This window comes from Medicago sativa, chromosome 5, assembly GCF_051527215.1.
Source record: "Medicago sativa cultivar Bolivia chromosome 5, Bolivia_mono, whole genome shotgun sequence".
Classification (NCBI taxonomy): Eukaryota; Viridiplantae; Streptophyta; class Magnoliopsida; order Fabales; family Fabaceae; genus Medicago; species Medicago sativa.
In genome coordinates, this window is record NC_140753.1 from 47,624,681 (window position 1) to 47,644,474 (window position 19,794).

At 36.5% G+C, this 19,794-nt stretch overlaps 3 protein-coding genes across 3 annotated transcripts; all 3 read left to right on the forward strand.

Moving 5' to 3' along the window:
- Positions 1–2,911: 2,911 nt before the first annotated feature.
- LOC146922536 (auxin response factor 17-like) lies at positions 2,912–5,175 on the forward strand. Its single transcript, XM_085711555.1, has 4 exons — positions 2,912–2,957; positions 3,206–4,140; positions 4,713–4,841; positions 4,936–5,175. The coding sequence occupies exons 1-4, from the start codon at positions 2,912–2,914 to the stop codon at positions 5,173–5,175; spliced, it is 1,350 nt and encodes a 449-aa protein (XP_085567681.1).
- A 1,938-nt stretch (positions 5,176–7,113) lies between these two features.
- Positions 7,114–9,134, forward strand: LOC146922537 (uncharacterized). The gene is made up of 3 exons (XM_085711557.1): positions 7,114–7,537; positions 8,546–8,926; positions 9,094–9,134. Exons 1-3 carry the CDS (start codon positions 7,114–7,116, stop codon positions 9,132–9,134), a joined length of 846 nt encoding a protein of 281 aa, XP_085567683.1.
- Positions 9,135–14,254: 5,120 nt separating this feature from the next.
- LOC146922538 (uncharacterized) lies at positions 14,255–15,311 on the forward strand. The gene is made up of 2 exons (XM_085710843.1): positions 14,255–14,959; positions 15,277–15,311. Exons 1-2 carry the CDS (start codon positions 14,293–14,295, stop codon positions 15,309–15,311), a joined length of 702 nt encoding a protein of 233 aa, XP_085566969.1. The 5' UTR covers positions 14,255–14,292.
- Positions 15,312–19,794: the final 4,483 nt, after the last annotated feature.

The window sequence follows — 19,794 nt, forward strand, 5'->3', positions numbered from 1 at the left end:
AACACTTTCTTCCCACGGAGAGCTCTCATTTCTCGCTGCATCTCATCATACTTCTCTTATAGGTCGTCAACCCTGTCATAGACCCCCACACCCCCAGAATAGAAGATGGGTTCCTCTTCTTGTGGGATAGTATGAACAGCAGGTGCTGAGTAGGTCATGGCAGCTGGAGGAAACGTCCTAACCTGCTGAGGAACATGAGTTTCACGTTGAAAAGTAGGCATCTGAGCTTCACAAGCAATGGGACGGAGTATTTCGCCAGTAGTAAGAGGCGGGAACCAAGGCACGGAGCGTTGCAGTGTAGAGTACTTCGGGGTATTGGTACAAAACGTCCATTCAGGGCCAGTATAAACAGCTTCGGCTAGAGTCCTGATAGGAGGAGGAGGAGGAGCTTGTGCCTGAGCAACCGTCAGTGTCTTCATCAATTCAGTCATTTCGTCCATCTTAGTCTGCATGGCTGTCATTTCTTCACGGAGCAATTGATTTTCTTGCTCGAGAAAATACATCTTCTCTTTATGATTGCTCGAGTGTTGTACATGCGAGTTGGTTTCGGACGAGGACGCCATGACACTTTTGAGACGGGTTGACCTTTCATGGAAAATGGAAATTTGTGAGACTCGGAATTGAGACTATGAGATGCAAAATGATGCAAGATGCTTATGCAAAAATAGACGCATTTTTTCGAAGGACTCGTCAAATTGATTGTAAACATCATTAGGAACATTGTTCCGTTTGATAATTGAAAATATTATAAACAGTTCCCTTTTTAAGAACAAAAGCAAAACTAAGGGAAAAGTCCCTATCAAAGCTAAAGTCTAGTCAAGACTTTTGAAGTTCTATTTCTTGGTGTTCCTGTTTACAAGGTCAATACCTCTGATGTTTACAAGACGACTTATCTAAGTCCTTCGATGTTTTGATGAGAAAAAGTTTTTATGAATGAATGCATGAGGTTAAGTCCATAATGTTGGAGCTTAGGGATAACAACGCCATTTGGTAAGGACTAAGGTTTCCATTTGCACTTGTAACAAGGGTTCTACCAAGTTCCCAAAGTTTTCAACCACTTCCGAATATTTGTTAGGTGACGAGAGTACTCTCGTTCCAACAATATTCATAGGTTAGTCTCGTTTGGGTGTAGTATCGCGTGTCAACCAATACGAGAGTACTCTCGACTAGCCACCGTACTACGTCCTAGAAAGCGAAAATGGGTTAAAGGTCACTAAAGGTTCTCAACTTCGACGGTCACTTGAAAGTAACATGCCATACGCGAGTACTCACGTCGACAAAAGTATACCTCCAAGATCCCTCCATTGAGTGGGTTATCACATGTACCAATACCGAAGAGTACTCTTGGCATGGAAACTATGATTATACCCGGTCCTATCTTAATTTCCCTCAAGTCCGGGTGTAGGACTTATCTCACCACTCACGTTAAAAGAAATAAGAAAGAAGAAGGAGAGAATTTACATACACGTATTTCCATCTTTTTTTTTAGCAAGTAATAGCACAAAAATTTAGATAAAACCAAGTTAGGCTCAACCCTCTTAGGGGGGTCCCCAGTGAAGTCGCCATTTCTGTCGCGTCATTTTTCGGAGATCAAGGCTATTTGATTAGCTTTTGACTCACTTTTGATTTCACGACTGAACATTTTAATTTTTTAAGAAAAGGGGAAGAAAAAATAAAGTTCAAACCACCCCATATTGAAAAGATTTAGGGTTCAGGGGTTAGTTACATAAATGGAATTTTGAATGACTAAAAGAACAAAGACCTAATTATCTACAATTTATTGATTTGGAAAGACAAATGTCCTTTGCCTACGTACCCGTGAGGGATTAAAATCATGTAGTTCGTCGTACAGCTCACATTTTGGATCGGAATGGAGCGTGTGAATTCGGAGTTGGATCGACGAGCGTGAACAGGCTGTGTTTGGACTGGAATTGCTTGTGTGACAGTTTTTTTTTTTATTTTTATCAACTAAAAAAATATAATAATACAAATAACAAAGGAATGAAAATAAAAAAAGATAACTATACGGACATTAGTTTTTTTTTGGGACTTATCTTAAAGAAAAAAAAAGGAATCAATTAATTAAAAAAAAATGAATGACTAATTAAAATAAAAAATGACTAATAAGAATAAAATCAAAATTAATTAAACAAAATAAAAGATGGAAATAACGACTAAACAAGAGAAGAGGGCTTGACTCGGAACCAAAATGAGGTATTTGAAGATACCTCTCTGCCGAATTTTTGATTGAAAAATCAGAGATCGATCGAGGTCAGGTGACGCGTGTCAGTGGTGTCTTAGGTCAAAAATTGGGGTATGACAATTATCATCTATTTTTTTCCTTCATTTATCAAAACAAAATCTATATTATTCCCTCATGAAATCTAAGATGGACTTAATTTCCAGTTTTGGATGATATATGATTTGTAGTTTACTTTTTCGCGCAGTCGATAGTTGCAAATTAGCCAAAGCGGGATTGTTTGATAAACATGGTTGTCGGATTTTGCTTCAGGTCGAATGGAATAGTGAAATGGAAAATCGTAAAATCACAATCAAAATCTTGAGATTTTACTCAACTACTTTTGTACAATAGTCCATATAGGATAACAAAATCGAAACTCGTAAAATCGAATCAAAATTAATGGATTCTACCTAAACAAAAATAATGTTAAATATATGTTATAAATTGCATATAATCCTCACTCAAATTTAAAGTTCACAAAATAATTATACATAAATAACACAAATGTCAAATATTATTTCGTAGTTGTAATAATGCTAAACAACCTAGACAAAATACTTAAAAGGAAAATCTTAGATGCCTGACAAATACGATGATGGATTGAAGGAAAGGATGATGGATTGAAAGGAATAGACAATATCTAGTTAGGTATAGTTCATTTAGAACTGGATGTACGGTGAAGAGCCAGTGTGGTGTGAAAGAATAGAAAAACTTGGTCTGTTATGTATTTATAGAACCGGTCACGAGTACAAACCTGTCATTTGACGAAGAGGGTAAAAATTGATACGTATAAAAAGAATGGACAGAATCTTTTAAAATCCTTTAAAATCCTGCCATTATGCATGAATTTCATAATTTTCTGCGATTTTGATGCAATTTTACAAGGATTTTTCTTCTTTTGGGATTCTACTATGGATTTGAATCATTGAAGATGAATAAAGTCACAAAATCATGGATTTCGAGATTTAAGTCCGGATTTTGACAACAATACATACAACATTCCAAAGATTCACCCTAAAGTATACTATATCCCACAAGGTCATTTGGAATATGCATGTCGTTCCCCTAACGGTGTCACAATCTCCCAGTGTCTTTATGATCATTACCGTCCATCCTTTCCATGCATCATTTCAGCCGGATTTGTTGATGCTCTCACTGATGAGGTTTTCGCCAAACTGCTCCTCACTCCGGTAACTGCCCAAGATCCTCCTCCTTCTCCTCCTCCTCCTCCTCCTCCTCCTCCTCCTCCTCCTCCTCCTGTTATTCCTGGCCAAGAAGACGACGATGGAAACAATCTTTCCTATGTCAAAACTCTCACAACAACTGATACTAAATCTGTATTCAATATACCTCATGAATGCGCTGACTTGATCTTTCCAAAGCTTGACTTGGTGAAGTCTCAAAACATCACTGTCACCGACCTTAAAAGCCAAGAATGGGGGTGCACCTACGTGAAACTCAGTAGACTACGTACTGGCTGGTCTCACTTTGTGAAAGAGAAGAAACTCGTCGCCAAAGATTCTGTTGTTTTCATGAAAAACTCTGCCAGAAAAAAATTAGTTGGAATTCGCAGGAACACTAACTTCCCTGCACCTGAAACAGGTGAAAGAGGCAGGAATTTAACTGAGAGTGCGGTTTTGAATGCAGTGGAATTGGCGGACAAGAACATGGAGTTTGAAGTTGTGTATTATCCAACAGCTAGGAAATGGTGTGATTTTGTGATGGATGCTAAGGTTGTAGATGATTCCATGAAGATTGGTTGGGAATCTGGAATTAGAGTCAAACTTACGTTGAAGAAAGACGAGTCTTCAAATTCAAAGGCATATTATCAGCCTAAGGGGACAATCTCTACTGTCTTTAATTATTCTTCCAATGTCCCTAATTGGCACATTCTTGAGGTGCATATGCTTTCTTATTTTAATTGCTTATTGTTATCAAGTTTATAGTTTTATTAAAGATGAATCCATAATTTCATGATTTGTTTGATAATTGTGTTGAAGTGGATACATGATTCATTTAGATGTTGAAACAATAATTAGATGAAATAGATATATAAAATTTTGAGACTTCGTAGATTCTTCTGTTTGGAATGTAAGCTAGCTTTGTGTCCTATAGGATAAGTTCCAAATGTAATTCTAAAACATTGAGACAGAAAACCATTAGAGTCTCCATCTCCAACATTTTAGAATCGATTGTTTGTATGACTTTACTTGCTTCATTAATAATGATAATCTTTAAGAACCTTCTAAGCATTTCTCATTGTAAACACTCCTATTGCTAAGTAGGATCTTGATTTTGACTCATGTTACCAATTGATAAGAAACTTTTCATGTGTAAATATATATATATATATATATATATATATATATATATATATATATATATAGACACACACACACACACACTAAGCTATCAAATATTTCAAATGATTGATATTTGATTCTTACCATTTTTCCCCTCTTTATCATAGGTTAATTGGGATGGACCTAAAATCTTGCAAAATACAAACATAGTGAATCCTTGGCAGGTTGAAGCTTGCAACATACCTTCACTAGATATACCATTCCCTTCAAAAAAAAAAGTCCTAGACATGCTCAGTGTTCTTCCCCCCTACAAATTCCATATTCTTCTCCGTCAATTACCGTGCCTCAATACCGCCTCTACCACCAGCTTCCCTTTTCATTGCTATGTAGGAGTTACCTAATTCAACAATGGGATCCTTGAACCAAACATGGTTGGATTCTGATACTTTTTCAGCTGGCATGCAGGGAGCCAGGCACGACCATTTATCTGTTTCAGATTCTTCAAAAGTTTTGAATGACAAGGGTGATGGTTTCATCGGGAACAGTACAATGGCAGGGTTTAGTGGTACTTTGTCTGACACAGAGCTATACATTGGCAGTCCTAAATCGGCTGACTTGTTGCCTCAATGAACCAAGCAACAAGTGAGGTATCTTCATTGGTATATCCATAGGAGATTAGTAACTCAGTGAAAATTAGTTTAACTTCTGTAAAAGTTGTGTCTAACTTCATTGTTTTTACTTACAAGCATTTTTTTTCTTTTCAAAATTTAGAGTGAGTATACGTGAAGCAATTCTGTTGTGTGACACTTTTCATTTGTATAGAAATGAAAAGTGTCGTGTGCGTGCGTGTACATCCACATGAGATTACTTATTATATCAATAATTCTGTTGCACTCTCTTTGTTTGTTATTTCAGTTAGCTTGGGTTGGTTTTTATCCCTCAAGTCTATACTTTCTGGTTGCATAAAGACCTTTGTTCTTTTTCTTCTTGAATCTTCTTTCTGTTATATTACACATACCAGTCAGTGAAAAAGAAATTTTATATTACCATACACGAAATGAGACATCTTCGTTGCCGTGGCATCTCTTTGCAATATTGACCTGCACTCACAATTATGAATTTGGTGAACCATTCCAATTGTACATCATATTCTAGCCAGTTATTTAGACTTGGAATGAGATCCATAAGCCAAGAAAATTCTAGTTTGGCGCTTAATAGCATATTCAAAACGTGTTTTTAAGATAAACAAACGCAGTCTTTGGCCATTTATCAGAAGATAACTAATTTAGAACTACATGAAGAACTTAATTCATACTTGATGAAAATATAAGATGCCACATTCTTAGAGATTGAATATAACTGCAAGGTTGCACGTTGGAAGTATTTATTCACCTCATTTAGAAAAGAAGTGTACTAGTAAACATAAATTTATTAGCACCTTTGAAGCTCCCTTTAATTCAATTTGTTGAATGTTCACGGTTTCTTTTGAAAATAACTATAAGTGATATTACATGAAAACAACGTCATTGAATGTTTATACTTGCGACTTAATAGTTTAAAAAAAATGATACGTGTCTTAAAAATCGGGGTGTTATGCTCGGAGTATTGATCTTGATTTTTTCTGAGTCAAATGATTATTTCAGGTCAGAAGATTGATTTGCTAAGAGGCTTCAACAAACGGTCACTAAAAATTGAATAACCATCAGAGTTGATTGAATGGGGATTAGCTTTACCTGAGCATCATGACATTTGATTTTGTGGTTGACTACCTCATTTAGAGGATTGCTGATTCATTGTATCTTCCAAACCTGAACTCACAAGTGAAACTAACTTATATTTTAGGCAAACCTAAATGGCCAAATTGATTACACTAGGATCCCTTATACTCTTAAGTCACTGATTCATTGTATCATATGCTAGACCAAATATCATAATTTGTTTCATCAATCTAGTTACAATAATGTCTGCCAGCCTTTAAGTACCTGAAGACAAGAAAAACCAAAGTAAACATTCATACATGAATTTCAGTTACCAAGCTTATAATTATTGAAGCAAAAATAAACTAAGATAACCACTATAGCTTGTTCAATAATACACTTTACAAAGAATGAAGAAACTAACTTTGGGGGCAAGTTACAAGTTGGATAATTTGGTATACTAAATTTGGTTGAAGATGAACACTTCTAAAAGTAATTTAGAAAAGAAAAGCTTGTTATCAGAGGCACAAAATGAATGAGACTGGATTAAAGATGAAACAACAAAGATCAAGATATAAACAAGATGCCGTGCCTGCCAGTTAGAAACATGATTCCCTGATAGCAGGGTCAATTCATTATAGCATATCATATACATTAATATCATTTATCTGTCAATTGTAGCCTAGCATAATTGTTATTAATGTATAACAAATAGTCATCATGACTAGCATGATTCTAGGATTATGTCTTGCAAAACAATGTTGTATATATGTGTATGTTGTGGTCTGTACAGATCATTACAAGAAATGCAAATACAAATTATTTTATCTTGGCATCAGAGCTCTATTGCCAAAAGGCTCTTGATGGATACATGCTAGGGACAAAGGAGTGTCCTGAGCAATTCATCACTAATACCGATTCAAGCAAAAAGCTGAATCCTGCATTTGAAGATTGGCAAACTTATGACCAACAACTCCTTGGTTGGTTAAAGAACTCCATGACTGCAGACATTGCAACACAATTCTTGCATTGTGAGAACTCAAAGCAACTTTGGGAGGAGGCCCAAAGTCTAGCTGGAGCACATACAAGGTCCAGAATCACCTACCTGAAGTCAGAACTTCATAGCACCAGGAAAGGTGAAATGAAAATGCTAGATTATTTGACCAAAATGAAGAATCTTGCTGATAAACTCAAACTAGTAGGGAATCCTATCCCCAACTCAGATCTAATCATTCAAACTCTGAATGGATTGGATTCTGAATACAACATAGTCACACGGTTCGCAATTCGCTTTGGTACGTGGTACGGGTTCGGGTACGCGGTTCGCAACTTTAAAAGAATTCGGTACGTGAGGGGGTATACAGAGTCGGTACGCTTAGGTTCGTGGTTCAAATATAATAATCGGTATACTATGGATTACAAAATTAATTAATTAAAAATATAAAACAAACAAAGCAAATATATAACATGTTGAACCTCACTGATAAATTATTTTACAAAAATATGAGATATACTAGTTTAACCTCACTGATATGAAAGCACTAGATATATAAAATGAGCTAAGTCCCACATCGACTACTTAGCAGCATGGAATGAAAAGCTAAAGTTATAAATAGAGCACCCTCCTCGCATACTTTCCATTGAGTTGAAAGCGCTTCCCATGCCTTTAGTAGGTGGGGCCAGTGAATTCTCTCCCTTCTTTAATAGGTGGGGCCAGTGAATTTTCTCCCTTCTTTAATAGGTGGGGCCAGTGGATTCTTTACTGGTGAGAATTTGTTTTTCTATTAAGTTAATTAGTCTAAGGGTGTGTTTGGGAATTCTTTACTGGCGAGAATTTGTTTTTCTATTAAGTTAATTAGTCTAAGGGTGTGTTTGGGAAGAAGGTTTAGGAGGGGAGGGTTCACTTTTATTTTTTAAATTACGAACAATATAAAATGTCTTTTTAAGATAAATTAAGTGTTTTTGAAGTATTATATGATCATTTATCATGTTGTTAATTCAATTTTTTAAAAATCATTTTATAATGTCTTTAAATTAAAAAAGAAATGTAGACCCTCCCCCCCTTTCCCTCTTAAACCCTCTTTCCAAACACACCCTAAGTTTTTTTTTCTTTAGTCTTTTGAGCTGGTTCGCTAGATACGTCGTTTTGAATGAATTTCCTTGCGAATTTTAACGAACCGGTTCGTAAAAGTTGAATTGAACAACTCAATAGCTTCAATAATCACAATTGCTGAGTTTTGAGAGTAGAATTGAACAACTCAATAGCTTCAATAATCTAAACCTTAACGCCTCAGCAAATATAGCCAACAAAACTGACTACAAAGGAAATTGGAGAAGCAACAAGTTTGGCTCAAATGGAAACTGGAGAGGCTCCAACTCAAGGGGTTGGAGAGGAGGCAGAGGTAGAGGCAGGTCCTCTAAAGTAACTTGCCAGGTATGCTCAAAGACTGGTCATACAGCAGTGCAGTGTTTCTATAGGTTTGACAAAACCTACTCAGGGCCGAACCACTCAGCAGATGATGACAAACTAGCAGCACACAATGCCTTCCTAGCATCACCAGGAGCTGATCAAGATTTTGATTGGTACTTTGATAGCGGTGCAAGCAACCATGTGACACACCAAACTGACAAATTTCAAGATTTATCAGAACATTATGGTAAGAATTCTCTAATTGTTGGAAATGGTGAGAAGTTGGAAATTGTAGCCACAGGCTCATCTAAACTTAAATCCCTTAACCTGCATGATATCTTATATGTGCCTAGTATCACCAAAAACCTACTAAGTGTATCTAAACTAGCTGCTGACAATAATATACTTGTTGAGTTTGGTAAAAATTGTTGCTTTGTGAAGGACAAGTTAACAGGGAAGGCAGTACTAAAAGGGGCACTTAAAGATGGATTGTACCAGCTCTCAGGAATCAAAAGGAGCCCAAGTGCATATGTATCTGTCAAGGAGAGCTGGCATAGGCGACTTGGTCACCCAAACAATAAAATATTACACAAAGTCTTGAGAAATTGTAATGTCAAAGTACCACCTAGTGATCATTTCAGTTTTTGTGAGGCATGCCAATATGGTAAAATGCATCTTTTACCTTTTAAGTCTTCTTCTTCTCATGCTCAGGAACCACTTGAGTTAGTTCACACTGATGTATGGGGCCCTGCACCAATAATGTCATCCTCTGATTTTAAATATTATGTGCACTTTGTTGATGATTTTAGTAGGTTCACTTGGATTTATCCCTTGAAACAAAAGTCCGAGACTGTGCAAGCTTTCACCCAGTTTGAAAACTTGACCGAAAATCAATTTAATAAAAAAATCAAAGTAATTCAGTGTGATGATGGTGGTGAATACAAACCTGTGCAAAAAATTGCAATAGAAGCTGGCATACAGTTTAGAATGTCATGTCCATATACCTCTCAACAAAATGCAAGAGCTGAGACGAAACACAGACACATAGCTGAGTTTGGGTTAACCTTGCTTGCACAAGTGAAAATGCCCTTACATTATTGGTGGGAAGCCTTCTCTACTGCAGTATATCTCATAAACAGGTTGCCATCACAAGTTACTCAAAATGAGAGTCCCTATTCACTCATGCTTCATAAAGAACCTGACTATAAGCTTCTAAAACCTTTTGCCTCAAACCTTATAACCAACACAATCTACAATTCAACACAACCAAGTGTGTGTTCTTAGGCTATAGCAACTCTCACAAAGGGTACAAATGTCTCAACTCTCATGGAAGGATTTTCATATCAAGACATGTCATCTTCAACGAAGATCACTTTCCATTCCAAGATGGGTTTCTCAATACAAGATGCCCTTTAAAAACAACAATTAACAATCCATCTAATTCTTTTCCTTTGTGTAGTGCAGGTAATTCCAACAATGATGAAAGCACACCAATGACTGAAGAAGAAATTCCAGTTGAGATGAATTCAGAAGAAGCACAAAATGAACCACTTCAAACTGAGCATTTTCAAGATGTGAACAGCGACACTGAACAGACTAATAATAGTTCATCAGAAGCTGACACAACTCATGAAAAGTCACCAGACATAGCTCAACAAAATGTGAGTAAATCAAGTCTGAACACAAATACAGGAAACACAATTCATACCAGGAGTAAGTCAGGCATTCACAAACCAAAGATACCTTATGTTGGACTAACTGAGACCCACAAAGACACAATGGAACCTGCAAATGCCAAGGAAGCTCTCACAAGACCTTTATGGAAAGAAGCAATGCAAAAGGAATTACAAGCCCTCATGTCCAACAAAACATGGATACTAGTGCCCTACCAAGATCAAGAAAACATAGTTGACTCAAAATGGGTTTTCAAAACCAAATACAAGTCAGATGGCTCCATAGAAAGGAGGAAAGCTAGACTTGTTGCAAAAGGGTTTCAACAAACAGCTGGAATTGACTATGAAGAAACATTTAGTCCTGTAGTCAAAGCTAGCACAGTTAGAATTATCTTTTCAATTGCAGTGCACCTCAATTGGGAAGTCAGACAACTAGACATCAACAATGCATTCCTAAATGTATATCTTCGAGAAACAGTATACATGCATCAACCAGAAGGATTTGTTGATCCAACCAAGCCTAATCACATATGCAAACTATCTAAAGCAATTTATGGATTGAAGCAGGCACCAAGAGCTTGGTTTGATAGTCTGAAAACTGCATTGCTAAACTGGGGCTTTCAAAACACAAAGAGTGACTCTTCTCTCTTTCTTTTAAAAGGTAAAGATCATATCACCTTTCTCCTTATATATGTGGATGACATAATCGTCACAGGCAACAATAATAGGTTCCTTCAAGATTTCATCAAACAACTCAATGATGTCTTCTCTCTGAACGATTTGGGTCAATTACACTATTTTCTAGGCATAGAAGTGCAAAGAGATTCAGGTGGAATGTACCTCAAACAATCCAAATATATAGTTGACCTGCTGAAGAAATTCAAGATGGATAATTCCTCACCATGTCCAACACCTATGATAACAGGTAGGCAATTCACAGTTGAGGGGGAGAAATTCAAAGATCCAACTGTGTTCAGACAAGCCATAGGAGGACTACAATACCTGACTCACACAAGACCTGACATAGCTTTTTCAGTAAATAAACTGAGTCAATACATGAGTTCACCCACCATTGACCATTGGCAAGGCATAAAAAGGAATCTTGAGATATCTCCAAGGCACCATCAATCATTGCTTGCACATCAAACCATCCACTGACTTGGATATAACAGGCTTCTCTGATGCAGATTGGGCCACTAGTGTTGATGATAGAAAATCTATGGCTGGTCAGTGTGTGTTCCTTGGTGAAACACTTGTCTCTTGGTCCTCAAGAAAACAAAAGGTAGTATCAAGATCAAGTACAGAGCTCTAGCTGACCTAGCTGCTGAGATAACATGGATTCGTTCACTACTTATCGAGCTTAAACTCCCATTGCTAAGGAAACCCGTACTATGGTGTGATAACTTAAGTGCCAAGGCTCTGGCTTCTAATCCAGTTCTGCATGCTCGTTCTAAGCATATTGAAATTGATGTTCATTATATCAGAGACCAAGTACTACAAAATGAAGTTGTTGTGGCTTATGTTCCCACAACTGATCAAATTGCAGATTGTCTCACCAAACCTTTAAGCCATACTCGTTTCAGCCAAATCAGAGACAAAGTTGGTGTGATCCACTCACCAGTTTGAGGGAGGGAGTTAGAAACATGATTCCCTGATAGCAGGGTCAATTCATTATAGCATATCATATACATTAGTATCATTTATCTGTCAATTGTAGCCTAGCATAATTGTTATTAATGTATAACAAATAGTCATCATGACTAGCATGATTCTAGGATTATGTCTTGCAAAACAATGTTGTATATATGTGTATGTTGTGGTCTGTACAGATCATTACAAGAAATACAAATACAATGCATTTCCAATACAGTGAAGCAAGTGAATCATGAATTATGTATTTGGTTGGACCCATTGGTTACAATTCCAAATCAAATTGTAAATTTAAGAACCAAAAATTATCATCACACATAACTGAGCAAAACAACAATAGATGACTCTATCATTTTTATATAAATAGTCAATTAAATTAGCATACCTGTACAACTAGTAAACTGTCCTAAAAACTAATTTTCACCGAGTTCCTAATTGTGACTGTGTACCAATATTGCACAACTATGTCAATGAAGATACCTCACATGGTGCTTGGCTCATTGGACTTGTTATGGTTATGTGGCAACGAGTCAGCACCTTTTGGACTGCCATTGAACTATTCCCAGTGACTTTATCACTCTTATCATTCAACTTATAGTTTATATAAAAATAGTTTGACTTCATGTCATCGATCTAAAATAGAAAGTTAGAGCAGAACAGTTTTATGGTTTCTTTGATCTTCATTATTTGTTTTTAACATAGACAGTAGTTAGTTTAAAACCTCACAGTTCTGGAGATAGGCAGAAATTGTTGGGCCTTAAGTTGAATGTTCCTTTTAAGAGATTTGTCATTGGTTACCAAAATCCACGTACAGTTATGATGCTTTAATGATCCTCTTACACTCTTAAATACCCTCACAATGTCCCTTCCTTCTTTCTTCCCTTCATTTTTCTTAACCTCATACACTCTACTCGGTGTCGTATCAGACGCATAATATATAAAACATGTTGAAAGGTTAGTCTACTGACTATCACTGCTATCAACTTGAACTTGTGTTGTTTTGCATGTTTTCTACAAAGATTATTGTTTCCAATTACTTCTACTTTGATTACATTTCCAAATACACCATTTGTTGGTACCTCTCCTTCCAACATGTTAAAATTGTGTCGATTCAGGAATGGTCTTTGACTTTCTATATAAACCAAATTCTTTCCATACCATACATCCACTTCAAGTTCAATTTCATCTACAGGTGAATTAAATTGAATTGACTCAATTCCTAGTTCATCAGCCTCAAATGGATCTGATATAGGTGTGTTTTTCTTGCTCAAAATCATTATTTTAAATTGTGGCTGAGGTCGCGATATCAATCACATGGTTACAGACATTGCATCTGTTGCAATGAATATCGTGTCCTTGTTATTACACAATCAAGTTAATAAGGATCCTAAGCATGAAGATGACACTTGCTTGCAGAACAAGTCACATAATGATGCAGTACAAAAGATTAGTAATGTAGTACAATAGCTTAGCTGGTAGTACATTTACATTCATGCAGTACAATAAGATTTGTATATATACTTGATGTACCTTCATTCACAAGTTAATGAATCATTTTCTCTTCTACTACATTCTTAATATGGTATCGGTTTCTTTCTCTCTCCTCTTGAGAGAGTTTGTTACGATCCAAACCCTAGCTTCCGCCATTGAAGCTTGAGCTTTAAGCTTCATTTTTCCTCTTCTTTTCTTTGATTTTCGCATGATTCTTTGCAAATTCTTCTTCTTTCTTCTTGTTTTGATCTCAATTCTGCATTGAGAACCTTCTTTTCTCGTTATTCACGTTGTTTGTGATTTTGAGCTTCATCTTCTTCATTGCTCTGTTCTTCGCATTCTTCGTTTTTCATCCTTTTTTCTGCATTTCTTTTGCACTATGCCTCCTCGTCGAGCTCCGATTGTAGTTCAACAAGCTGATACTGATTCTGCATTCTACGTTCATCCAAGCGAAGGACCAAATTCAGTTACCGTTACTCCTCTTCTTAACGGTTCTAACTACCTCGCATGGAGTCGTTCTATGCAATGTGCACTTGGTGCGAAGAACAAGCTTGCTTTTGTGGACGGATCCATTCCTATTCCTCCTTTTGATGATTTGAATCGTAGTGCATGGGAGCGTTGTAATCATCTCATACATTCTTGGATTTTGAATTCCGTTTCTCCGCAAATTGCGCAAGCCATTGTCTTTCATGAATACGCCATTGATGTTTGGATTGAGCTTCAGGAACGATTCTCTATGGTTGATAGAGTTCGTATTGCTTCACTTCGTTCTGCCATTAACAATTTGAAGCAAGGTTCCAAATCTGTCCTTGATTATTTCACAGAGATGAAATCTCTTTGGGAGGAGCTCAATTCACATCGTCCCATGCCTGTTTGCACTTGTCCTTTTCCTTGTAGATGTGAATCTATGCGTGCTGCTAGAGAATTTCGCATTGAGGATCAAGTGATTCAGTTTCTTACTGGATTGATTGACACTTTTTCAGTTGTGAAGACTCAAGTTCTTCTCATGGATCCTCTTCCTTCAATAAACAAGGTTTATTCCATGGTTGTTCAAGAAGAGAGCAACAATACTGCACTCACTTCTGCTTCAACTTCTACTGAAGATTCAAGCATTCTTGTTAATGCTTCTGATGCAAGAAGGACAAATGCTCGTGGAAAATCCTCTTCTGGTTTTCCTCAATCTAAAAATAATTCAAGATATTGCACCTTTTGCCACAGGAACAATCATACTGTGGATTTCTGTTACTTGAAGCATGGTTTTCCCAATAACAATAAAACTCATGCTTCTTCTAATGCTGTAACTTCTGAAGGTTTAACTGATTCTCAATCAGTTGGTGAAGGATCTTCTATGGTTTCTCAGACTGGTTTGACTCAAGAGCAGTATGGTCATCTGGTCACATTGCTTCAACAGTCATCTTTGATTCCTCAAGCAACCAGCCCTAACCCTGCTAGCACCAACCACATTACTTCTTCCATTCCTTCCTTCACCTCAGGTATAAACACTGTCATTTCTTGCTCCTTACATGTTCAATCAAATTATTGGCTCATTGATTCTGGAGCAAATGAACGCATTTGTTCTTCTTTACATTTGCTTCATTCATTTCATAAAATCAAACCTATGCTTGTTACTCTTCCTAATGGCACTACCATAATTGTTCATTATGCTGGCACTGCTGTTTTCTCTCCTCATTTTCACATCACTGATGTTCTTTATTCACCACATTTTAAAGTCAATTTGATTTCTGTCTCTAAGCTTTGTAATATTTTATCCTATCATGTTAATTTCTTACCTGATAAATGTGTGATACAGGACATGAAATCTCAGAGGATGATTGGTTTGGGTAGTGTTTGTGATGGTCTCTGTAGGTTGAATCCTGATTCTTGTAATAAAGAGCCATCTGTTTCTGTTTCTTCTTCTACAAGTTTCTCCAATAAAGTTTCCCAAACTGCTTGTAATTCTGTTTGTTCCAATGTAGTTGTTTCCCCTATCCCTTCTAATGCAATCTGGCACTTTAGATTAGGACATTTGTCTAATCAAAGGTTGGCCAAGATGCATCAATTGTATCCCTCTATTTCTGTTGATAATAAAGCTGCTTGTGACATTTGTCACTTTGCCAAACAAAGAAAATTGCCTTATAACTCAAGTCATTCTATTGCCAAATCTAAATTTGAATTACTTCATTTTGATATTGGGGGGCCTTTGGCTCAAACTTCCATTCATGGACATAAATATTTTCTCACTATAGTTGATGATTTCAGTAGATTCTTATGGGTTATTTTGCTCAAAACCAAAGCTGAAGCTTTTATAGCTGTCAAAAATTTCATTCAATTGATTGATACTCAATATCATATCACTCCTAAATTCATTAGGTCAGATAATGGCCCTGAATTTCTTTTGTCTGGTTTTTATACTTCAAAAGGCATTATCCACCAAAGAGCTTGTGTTGAAACTCCTGAACAAAACTCTAGAGTTGAAAGAAAGCATCAGCACATTCTCAATGTTGCTAGAGCTTTACTCTTTCAATCCAAACTTCCTAATATTTTCTGGAGTTATGCTGTTTTACATGCAGTCTTCCTTATTAATAGAGTCTCCAATCCCATTCTTCATTATAAGTCTCCTTATCAGGTCCTCCATGACTCTTTACCAGACATTCATTTTTTTAAAGTGTTTGGTTGTCTTTGTTATGCTTCTACACTTCAAGCTCATAGAACCAAATTACAACCTAGAGCTAGAAAGTGTGTTTTCTTGGGATACAAGTCAAGTTTTAAAGGTTCTGTCCTTTATGATCTAGATTCCAGAGAAATTTTTGTTTCAAGGAATGTTTTTTTTTATGAAACCATTTTACCCTACATTTCATCTTCTCCTTCTTCTACCACCAACTGGCAATATGTCTCTGATTCCCCAGTTTCTACATCAATTTTTGATGAGCCAGTCACTCCTTTAAACCCTCCTTCTCCATCTCCATCCTTACCAACTCATGACATTCACCCTCCATCTTCACCATCTTCAACTTCTTCTACATCTTCTCCCACTGATTCTGAATCCTCTCCTTCTCCATCACCTCCACCTATTCCTGTTCCCCTTAGAATTTCCACTAGAAATAAGATTACTCCTGCATACTTACATGACTATATTTGTACTGCACCTCATATTTCTTCTGCCAATACCAGTAATTGTAAGTATCCTATTTCAAGTTTCATTTCTCATACACATTTATCTAACTCTCATTCCATATTTGCTATGTCTCTTGTTTCATACACTAAACCCAAATCCTATGCTGAGGCCATCAAATATGACTGTTGGAAACAAGCGATGCAGACTGAACTTGCTGCTCTTGATCAAACTGGAACCTGGAAAATTGTGGATCTTCCTTCATCAGTCAAACCTATAGGGTGCAGATGGGTTTATAAAGTGAAACATAATGCTGATGGCTCTATTGAGAGATACAAAGCACGTTTAGTAGCCAAGGGATATAATCAAATTGAAGGCTTGGATTATTTTGATACTTTTTCACCAGTTGCCAAAGTCACAACTGTGAGATTGGTTATAGCTTTGGCATCAATCAATCACTGGTTCTTGCACCAACTTGATGTCAACAATGCTTTTCTTCATGGAGATCTTCATGAAGATGTTTACATGACTATACCACCAGGTGTCACTACTTCAAAACCCAATCAAGTTTGTAAGCTTTCAAAATCCCTTTATGGACTCAAGCAAGCCAGTAGAAAATGGTATGAAAAATTAACTGGACTTCTTATCAGCAATGGCTACAAACAGGCAACTTCAGATGCTTCCTTGTTCACTAAGAAAGTTTCTGATAGTTTCACAGTGCTCCTTGTATATGTTGATGATATCATCCTTGCTGGTGATTCTCTTGTTGAGATCAGTTCTATCAAGAATGTTCTTAATCAAGCTTTCAAAATTAAGGATCTTGGTAAATTGAAGTATTTCTTGGGACTAGAGGTTGCTCACTCTCAAAATGGTATTTCTTTGTGTCAAAGAAAATATTGTCTGGATTTGTTAACTGACTCAGGTTTACTTGGTTCCAAACCAGTCAGTACACCCTCTAATCCTTCCATCAAGTTACATAATGATGCTTCTCCTCTTTACAATGATATTTCTGCTTATAGGAGATTGGTGGGGAGATTGATTTATTTGAACACAACAAGACCAGACATCACCTTCATCACTCAGCAACTTAGTCAGTTTCTCAGCAAACCTACACAAACCCATTATAATGCAGCTCTGAGAGTTCTTAAATATCTTAAAGGCTCTCCAGGTCGTGGCCTTTTCTTTCCCAGATCCTCAGGTTTACATATTCAGGGGTATACTGATGCAGACTGGGCAGGATGCAAAGATACCAGAAGGTCCATCTCAGGCCAGTGCTTCTTTTTGGGTCAATCTCTTATTTCTTGGAAAACAAAGAAACAGCCTACTGTGTCAAGATCATCTTCAGAGGCTGAGTATAGAGCAATGGCATTTGCAACCTGTGAACTTCAGTGGTTGACATACTTGCTCAAAGATCTTCATATTGAATGTGTGCAACTTCCTGTTTTGTATTGTGACAACCAAAGTGCTATACACATTGCAGCCAATCCTGTTTTCCATGAACGCACCAAACATCTTGAGATTGATTGCCACATTGTGAGGGAAAAACTTCATGCTGGTTTGTTCAAGCTTCTGCCAGTCACTACACATGATCAGTTGGCAGATTTTTTTACAAAATCCTTATTTCCACAGCCTTTTAACCTTTTACTTTCCAAGCTGGGATTGTTAGACATCTACCAATCTCCATCTTGTGGGGGGCTATTACACAGTCAAGTTAATAAGGATCCTAAGCATGAAGATGACACTTGCTTGCAGAACAAGTCACGTAATGATGCAGTACAAAAGATTAGTAATGTAGTACAATAGCTTAGCTGGTAGTACATTTACATTCATGCAGTACAATAAGATTTGTATATATACTTGATGTACCTTCATTCACAAGTTAATGAATCATTTTCTCTTCTACTACATTCTTAATACTTGTGATGTGGATTTATTTTTAATTCATACCAATTATTATAATCCATTGCCTATCTTAATAATCAAATATCTATTTTCCCTCAAAAATCTCATATCTATCTCATTATCAAAATATTGATTCCAAAAAAGAGGAAGTTAGAAAAAAATTGTGCAAAGTACTATATAGTCCGTTGCGGTCAAATGTAGGTGTTGTTTGTTCCCACTACGTTGTGGTTTTGCGATAGGTGTTTCATTGTTTATAATCATAGCACAATTGCGGGCAGATGCCGTTGCAAACTCATCCACAACAATAGTATAGGAGCCACATGCGGTCCAGAAATTAAAACTGCTAAAGATATACCAATCTTCAAACTCTATATGGCCACGTTCAACTGATCTCAGTCATAACATTCCTTAATGTAAAGATTTTTAAGAGAAGAATAAGCTGTTTTGGATGTTTGTTATAACGAAGATCACTAAAAAAAAATATCTTTCAAAGATAATTCTCAACAAAAACTATTTAAAACAACTTGATATTTTAAGAAGTTTTTAGATGTTAATACAGGTCTCTCAGTTTCTGGCGCAACATGTTGGAGAATCTTCACGATACGTACGTACATCTTGTAGCAGCTTGTCCATATAATAAAGTGCATTCTATTATGTGATAGTATCGTCTAGCTAGAATTGAGTAATATTTTTTGATAGTATCGTCTCCTAAAAAAACACAAAGTTGATAACATAATGTTGGGACTGAGAAGCTGGTTCTAAACTTCAGAATCAACGACATGATGCAATTGATGCCCTGTCAAATGGTTATGCAAATATAAGTTAAAGAAAGAAAACATAAAAGTTAACTGCAACACATAGAATCATAAAGGTTCCTGAAAATTCTGAAATACTAACCATGCTTGCCGACATTTGATAACTCCACTGCGAACATAACTCTTTGTACCATCAAGACACATCGATATTTCTTGTAGAAGGAGTTCCTAAAATTTTCAACGTAAATAGTATGAAGAATAATCAATAGGCAATTAAATGTTTCCAAAAATGAAAATACAAAGAGGTTAATAATATGCATAATATTTATGAAAATGTATATTCAAAGCATTGAGAAATTAGCACAGATTGGAAAGTGAATCAAGTGTGAAAATGAATGCAACTCAAAGCATTGTGTCTACTCAAAGGATCGATACACACACAGGGATACTCAGAAAATGCAACAAGACATTGATTAGTTGTCTCCCGAATAAGCTGAACAAGGGGAGAGATAGATCTTTAAACAACCAGGAGTTAAAGGTTTTGGCAGGAATTCTTTGA